Genomic DNA, 8,806 nt, shown 5'->3' on the forward strand with positions numbered 1-8,806 from the left:
TATTACCCCAAAAGTATGGTCAACCAAAGGAAAAATAAATAAATGGGATTATATCAAACTAAAAAGCTTCTGTACAGGAAAAGAAACAATTAACAGAGTTAAAAGACAAACAACAGTGTGGTAGAAAGTATTTGCAAAATATACATCTGACAAAGGATTAAAATCCAGAATATACAAGGAACTGAAACAACTTTACAGCAAAAAAACAAGTAACCCAATTAAAAAATGGGCAAAAGAGCTAAATAGGCATTTCTCTAAGGAAGATATATGAATGGCCAAAGACACATGAAAAAATGGTCAACAGCACTCAGCATTTGGGAAATGCAAATCAAAACCACACTGAGATACCATCTCACCCCAGTTAGGATGGCTAATATCCAAAAGGCTGTGAATGATAAATGATGATGAGGTTGTGGAGAAAAAGGAACTCTCATACACTGTTGGTGGGACTGCAAAATGGTGCAGCCCCAATGGAAAATGGTATGGAGGTTCCTCAAACAATTGCAGATAGATCTACCATATGGCCCAGCTATCCCACTGCTGGGAATATACCCAGAGGAATGGAAATCATCAAGTCGAAGGTATACCTGTTCCCCAATGTTCATCGCAGCACTCTTTACAGTAGCTGAGAGTTGGAACCAGCCCAAATGTCCATCATCAGATGAGTGGATACGGTAAATGTGGTATATCTACACAATGGAATACTACTCTGCTATAAAAAAGAATGAAATACTGCCATTTGCAACAACATTGATGGACCTAGAGAGAATTATATTAAGTGAAACAAGTCAGGCACAGAAAGAGAAACATTACATGTTCTCTCTTATTTGTGGGAGCTAAAAATAAATAAATGAATAAATACATAAATAACCTGGGGGGGGGGGAAGCCATAACAGTTACAATTCCTTGAAGTTGATATGAGAAGTAAACAGAAAGGACATTGTTGGCAGGGAAGGGGGAGAGGGAGGATAGAGGGAGGTTTCGGTAATGGGCCACAGTAATCAACCACATTGTATATTGATAAAATAAAAAAATTAAAATAAAATAAAAGAGCCACCTATTAAGTGTTAAAAGTAAAATAAAATAAAATAATAAAATGGTAAGGCTATTCTAAAATAGTCAAAAGGATGATTTTTATTTGGTCTATATTTTAAGATATCTGTGAAACACCATCTTCTTCCTTCTTCTCAGTTTCATTTGTGGGACCCTCCTCCTTTTCTCAGCCTCTCAATGGTGGCTTAATCCTTTGCTCCTTTCTTTCTGATCTACAGTTATTTGTTAGGTGATTATATCCAGTCTAATGGCTTGAAATCCCAGGTGGATGCTGATGGTGCTCCCACAAATGTGTCTACATCCCTAATCTATCCACTGAACCACAGACCCAACATATCCAATTGCCAATTCTGTATGTCCTCTTATGTGCCTCACAGGCCTTTTAACCTAAATGCCCAATGCATATCAGTATAGCACACTCCCTTACACCTTCCTACTCTCTGCTCAAATGTCACTTCTTCAGGCAAGGCTTCCATGACTATCCTATGTAAAACAAAACCTTTTCCTCACACTCCATCTCATAACCCTTTTTTTAATTTTAATTTTCCTTCACTGCCCTCATCACTGCTATTTAAAAACATTATCTATTTTAGGTAAGCTCTATAAGAGTAGAGGTCTGTTCAGTTTTACCCTCAGTGCATAGAACATACTTCAGAAATATTTATTAAAGTAACAGAGGGAGAAAATATTGAGGAATGATACATGTTTGAAATATAAATATATAAAGGGACATTTCACTAATGCATAATAAAAATGAAAAGATACTTACTTTTCCTTTTTTTCTTGTTTGTGGGACTCTCTTGCAATTTGAGCTGCTTTTCTACTGTATGGATGAATGACTTTTTTTTCATGTCCTGTACTTTTGCCCTTTGATGCTTTAGGCTAAAATGTAAGAAAACATGACACATATAATCAAATACATAAGTGACTCCAGTCACAAAATTTTCATTAGAAATAAAATTTTAAAATAGTAATATAATACAGTGAGCCAGAAACACTACACTAGGAATCAGGAGATAAGCCAGACTTGTTAAATAATCCTAATAATCTTTGTTTCCATGGTCATAACAGAATGATATATTCAGAACCATTCTCCAATAATATAAGCAAATAAAGGCACAGCTCTTCAACAGTTCCATCTTCAAAGTAGGTAAAGAGAATACAGAGAGTGCAGAGACTCACAGCTAGAAATTTTTGTTATAGTTAAGATTAAGGGGGTAGAAGGAACATAGAATATTAGTGGGAATTTGATTGTAGAAACTGCACATGGGACAGAATGACCAGTGAATCAAAATCAAAGCTGGGCTCATAGCATGTGCAAATTAGGAACAGAGGAAACAACTGAAGTCATCTCAAAATTAGCACATCCAAAAGAAAACAAATTTATTTTCCCACTTGAGGATTATACCAGTTAATCAGGTCACAATTCATTCAGTATTCCAAACCAGACATCTCAGTCATTTTTTATTCCAACAGAATCCTATATTTTATCCCACCAATATTATTTTAGGTATCAGGTTTGGCTCTCTGTAATAGAAACTCAAAATAATAATGGCTTATGCCAGATAATTTTAGTTCTTTCCAGTTAAAAGCAGAAGCTAGAGGCTCTACTACAGAAAGCCCTCATCGCTCTAGGCTCCTTCCATCTTGTCTACCATCCTTAGACTATAACCTACATGTCTATAGTCCAAGATGGCTTAACACCAGGTATACACTCCAGCCACTGAGAAGTAAGAAAGAAAAATCAGAAGCCATTACCCTTTTTCTTTAAGAGAATGATGTGGGAACTTGGAAATTCTTTTGCTCACATCACACTGACCAAAATTTAGTCACAGTGTTACATAAAGGAGATAGTAAATATAATTTTTATTCTCTGCAAAAAAATCCATTATTATAGAAGAAAAACAAAGAATATATTAGACGACAGCTGGCAGTCTCTAACATACCTAATTCTCAAAAAGGCCAAGTGTCTCTAAAATCTTCTCTTCAAAACTACTGACAATTGCCTTAATTCAGTCCACATGACCTTTCATGATTAGGACGGTCTTTAGTACTTTTTCCAAGGAAGTCACAAAACTTCTCTTTCCAAAACATTAATCTGCTAAAGTCCCTCTCTCTTGCTTAATGAGCTCCACTAGCACACAGTTAAAATCTAAGTCTTCAGCATGGAAAACAATCTATCCCCAATCCGCTTCTCCAGCGTTACTTCCCATGCTCTTCCACAAAAGATCCTTCACCCCATTCTTAATGAACTTCTCACCACTCCAGAACACACCATGCTGTTTCTTAACTTCTTGTGATTGTGCCTGTTGCCTATAAAATGATTTCCCTTACTCATTCTTTGATAAGATGCAGCTCAAAATCACTCCCTTTGAAAACTCTTCAGGCATATTAATTAAAATGACCAACAATTCACCATTCACACATGTATGCATTCTTTCAACAGATTCTCACTAAGTGCTCTGCTTATTTTTTAATAAAGCTGACCACAGAAGATATATCCAAGTCTGAAATCCAAGGTGTCACTGGAAGTTGGTTACAGGTATAGGGGAATGAGGAGTAAAACCATCATAAAACACCGATGTATTCTTTTTTGTGTCTCTCTGCACACACGGGGGGCAGAGGGGAGAAAGGAAGGTGTGAGAAGGATTTTTTCAGCATAAAATCCACCTAGTGAACATGAATAAAGTAAAAACTTTCAGAAAATGTGGTAGGCTGCCTCTAGGATGGCTCCCAACGAACTATGTCCTGATATTCATGCCCTTATGTAATCCCCTTCCTTTGAATGTGGGCTGGACTTAGTGACTCACTTTTAATGAACAGCATTTGGCAAAAGCAATGATATGTCAATTCCAAGATTAGGTTATAAAAAGACTCTACCTTCCACCTTGTTCACTCTCTCCTTTGCTTTCTCCCTTGGCTCACTATGATGGAAACCAGCTGTCATGTAGTGAGCCGCCCTATGGAGAGGCCCATGTGACAAACAACTGCAGAAGGCCTACAGCCAATAGCCAGTGAAGAACTGAGCCCCTCCGTCCAGTGGTCCACTAGGAACTTGATTCAACCAAGAACCATTTGAGTGAGCTTAGAAATAGATCCTCCCCTGCTGTGCTTTAAAACCACAGCCACATGTGATACTTTGACTACAACCTTGTGAGAAATCTTGAGGCAGAGGATCCAAGTAAGCCATGCCTGATTCCTGACTCATGGAAACTGTGAGATAATAAATGTTGTTGCTTTCCACCACTAAATTTTAGAACTTGTTACATAAGAATAGATAACACCTAACGCAAGACCAAAAAAATAAAGCAAAGATGCAATCTGGGAAGATATCTTGATCTCATATATAACAACAAATAAAATGCTTTAAATTTTTTTTAAAAGTTCACAAAAATCCCGAGGAAAAAACATAAACTCTCTGAAGCTGCTAAAACTTAACAACTGAAGTTACAAAGCTATGAAGTTTTGGCAATATATGTACAAGTCTACAAAAATTTTCCTCTAAAAACTTAAAAGCTTCTGCTAGAAATGGTTTGACACCCTTTGAGTGTGGAAAATGTCCTCATAGCTTTAGATCTCTATTAAAGAACCTCCAAGACTTAGTATAAAGAAGATACAAAGAAACGGAACTTACATTCATTCTGTCTCAACCGTAGCTTATGTTCCCTTATAATAATTTATTCATGAAAAGGTTGTCTCAAGGCAGGACATGAATATATAATGAGGCATAGAAATATGTGCAAAAAATTTACTATATTTCAAAACATTTTCATATTTTTCAATACATTAAAATTTAAAAAATGCTTGAATAGGGAAAACCTGAAGTAAAACCCTAACAATAAAAAGTAAATATATTAAGCAGTCTATCCAAGTTAAATATCCCTCAACTAAAAAAAATCAATTAATGTACATCAGTCAGGGTTTCCCCAGATTTATTTTTAGAGCATCCAATGATTCACAGAATACAGAGTATAAACATATAACAAAACTGGGGTAGGGGAGGAGATTTAAGGTGTAGTTTCTATGAAATTTTAACATATGTTTTTAAAAGCCCCAAATTTAACTTTCAAAGATATAGCAAAAATAGCATTTCTTCTCATCGACATAACAAACTATTTTGAATAATTATGCCTCGTATGAAAAGTCTCTGGCACAACAGAACTATTCCAGTCAGAAAATTAGTATTAAAACTATCTCCTCCCTACAACTTTAGCGATTATTTCAGAAAATATCAATCAGAACTATTCTTTGGATTCATAACTGAGAGTAAAAGAAGAAAATACATAGTTTATTCAAAAAACATGGCATATTTCAGCAGAAAGATGCTTAAAATATACCTGTTAAAATCATAAATAACAAAAGAGAACTTTTCCTAAAAGACCGTCATAGAATTTAGGCTCAACTAGAGATAGAAATGCCATTTAGACTACCCAGTGTAGGGCCGGCCTGGTGGCGCACTGCTACAGTGCGCCGCTTGGGAGTGCGGCTGCGCTCCCGCCGAGGGTTCGGATCCCACATACAGACCGGTTCCCGCTCACTGGCTGAGCGAGGTGCGGGTGTGACACTGAGGGTTGCAATCCCGTTGCCGGTCCCGGTCCGGTACGGGCGCGACACTGAGGGTTGCAATCCGTTGCCGGACACGAAAAAAGACAAAAAGAGAAAAAAAAAAAAAAAAAAAAGACAACCCAGTGTAACTAGAAACCTAAAAAAGGGGCCATTTCATCAAACACACTTAAGGTACACAAAGGTATATGAATACTTTAAAAAAAAAGTGTAAGATTGAAGTCATGCCTACAACTGAGAAAGCTTACAGTATAATACCTTAAAACACCAAAATAAATTATAGTAAATGATGTACCAAGTCATTTAGTATCAGTGAAATGATGGAAATGGGATGAACTAATTAAGAGAAGCTGCATCTTTTCTTTGCAGTGAATCTACAGTGAAGAATCCTAGTAGATCTTCCTTTCTTAGATAAATATGATGCCAATGACAAGTGTCAACAAAAAATAATTAATTAGGGCTTCCAAGAGAGATTCAATGTTTCCACACATAAACCTGTTCAAACCCCACCCCATATTCAAGGACCACTTAAAGGTCAAGTTCAAGGGCTCCTTGAAGGGACTAAGAATAACTATTTCAGATCTCAGTAACCTCTTTCTCAGTAGCATTTACTATTTAGCACCTAACAATATACTGCATTGCCCAGTCATTTAATTGTATGCATGTGTGTTATCTCCTCAATAGTGGCTCATTGAAGACTGCAAGTATATCCTATGAGGTTGAAAATCAGAGTATGAAAGAAGTAAAAGAAAGTGGATGGTGCCCTGAGTGAGCATCCCCTGTGTGCTGTATACTGAGCTACTATGAACGTACAGCATGTTCTTTGAGTGAGGTATCTCATATACAAATAATTTTTAAAATAACTCATGAACCATGCTCTCCTTAACATTAAGAAAATATCTTAATTCTCTGACGCAGAGTTTAATTATATCTTTCATGTGAAATTCTAACATCTAGCTCGACTTCTTTTCTGAGTAATTGCAGACTTACCCACTAATATCTAATTAGGATGAACCTCTTCTCCCACATTCTCTGCTGCCACTATTTACAACTCTACCTTATACTAAAATCTGTTAATTAAAAAAAAAAAAAATTCCTGAATACACACTATATACACCATGTACTAGGACAGACACTGATCAAGAACAGACATGAACTTGCCCTCATGGAGCTTACAATCTAGTTATCTCATGAATAACTAATTAGTAAGTGCTGGCCAGAAAACAGCCAGAAAGCACAGGGTCTTGACTAACTCTGGGAAATCAGAAAAGGCCTCCCTGAGAAAGTAATTTGAAACCTAAAAGACAAGGCGTTCAGGCAAAAAGAACAAGAAAGATCATTACAGCCTGATGAAGTAGAAGGTGCAAAGCTCTTATGATAAGAAAGAGTCTGGCATGCAAGGAACTAAGAAAAGTCCAACAGGGCTAGAGCACAGTGCATGAAGAAAGGCTGAACAAGAGGCGGCTAGAGGTAGATACAAGTCAGATCAGGCGAGGCCCTGTAGCTCACATTAAGCGCTAGGAGAATTTATTTAAAAGACAGAGTGAGCTGCTATATAAAGAACAGTTTGGAAGGAGATGGCATAGAGAGCAACATTTATAGAAGTACTGAGATAGTCAAGAAGAGAAATGACAGCTGCGTGGCCAGTGGGTGGTGGCAGTAAAGATGGAGAGAAATGGTTTGAAATAGGTTTTGAAGATAGAATGATAGGACTTGAATGTGGAGGGTGAGGGAAAGGGAAGAAGCAAGTATGATTCCTGGGTTTGCAACCCAAGCAACCACATAGCCAGAAGTACCATCTACTAAAATAGAAATCGCACTTGGGATGGGAGTATCAAGAATTTGCTTTTAAACATTATTTTAAGGTTCCTGAGAAACAGTTAAGTAGAGATATGAAGTAAGTAAATATATAAGTCTCATATTTATAAAAAAGTCTGGGCTGAAGATACAGACTTGGGATGACTTGGGGTTATAGAGCATACTTTAAAGCCATCAGAGATAAGAAGATTACCTTTAGAAAAAAAGTAAGAAGAGAAAAGGGCCTAGGGCTAAGCATAGATGAAGTACAGACATTTAAGGAGCACCTACTATATTACAGGCACTATACTAGGAACTGTATACCAGGTGGGGGAAGTGGTTAGGAACAGTTCATTTAAATCTAACCTCAGAGAGTTGACATTCTAGTGTTATTCATATTTGCTTTACCAATCTTAGATTGTGAGATACTGGCAAACAACCCAAGCAGAGTCTTACAAACAGCTGTATCACAACAAACCTGAGCAGAGTCTTATAAATAGCTGCTAATGAGTAAATATTTGCTGAATTTCAAGACTACTAATGATTTCATTTTAAGACTATAAGCCCTTAACCCATATCAGTGAACATATTGCCCTGATGAGAAATACTATATAAAATATGATGTAAATGTTCTTATACAATGGCAAGTTTTAAGTTCTTAATTTCCAAAACCTTTTTACAAGCCAGGATGCACAAATGAACAGTCGTTCTGTACCATCATTAATTATGATGATGACACATAGATATCCTTCTAAGTTTACTAAACATTTCCCAGTTTCCAAGCTATAAAAAAACCAACTACCTAATTAACATGAAAATTAATATTTAAATCAAAGGATCAAATCAAAATACCCCCACTTGTTCCTGGAACACGAAAGAAAACAATATGAAATAATATAGTTCAGTATTGATTTTGATCCAACATGGAGAAACCCTGCATCACTGTACCACACCTCTGTATCCATATCAGATAATCAACACTCTTTGCAGCAAGACAATGAAAATCTAAAATCAACATGAGTTGAACAACAATTACCTTACATATCCTTATTTTTTAATGGCAGAATGGTGAGAAACATCAAACCTAAATAGAAAATGACAAGGAAAGCATTAAAATAAGCTATAGGAAAAACACATAAACAGATTGGTTTTAATTTTTTAACTTCAATCAGAATGTTCCAATCAAAGTTTAAAAGAGGAGTGTAAAGGGAGAAGATTAGATTAAGGTATTTGACGTAATTGTTTTTAATCCTTTAGAAGTACACAAGGGCCGGCCCAGTGGCGCACTGGATAGTGCGCCGCTTGGGAAGCGCGGCGGCGCTCCCGTCCGAGGGTTCGGATCCCACATACAGACCGGCTCCCGCTCACTGGCTGAGCGAGGCGCGGGAGCAAC

The 8,806-nt window shown here is 36.8% G+C and overlaps 1 protein-coding gene across 1 annotated transcript in view; it reads right to left on the reverse strand.

Moving 5' to 3' along the window:
* Positions 1 to 8,806, reverse strand: part of TMA16 (translation machinery associated 16 homolog (S. cerevisiae)) — a 37,981-nt gene that overhangs the window by 19,728 nt on the left and 9,447 nt on the right. Inside the window, exon 2 of the mRNA XM_008581632.1 lies at positions 1,823 to 1,935. Coding sequence (XP_008579854.1) covers positions 1,823 to 1,935 — 113 coding nt within the window. The remainder of the gene's footprint in view (positions 1 to 1,822; positions 1,936 to 8,806) is intronic.

The sequence above is a fragment of the Galeopterus variegatus genome, unplaced genomic scaffold (assembly GCF_000696425.1).
Source record: "Galeopterus variegatus unplaced genomic scaffold, G_variegatus-3.0.2 Scaffold2415, whole genome shotgun sequence".
Classification (NCBI taxonomy): Eukaryota; Metazoa; Chordata; class Mammalia; order Dermoptera; family Cynocephalidae; genus Galeopterus; species Galeopterus variegatus.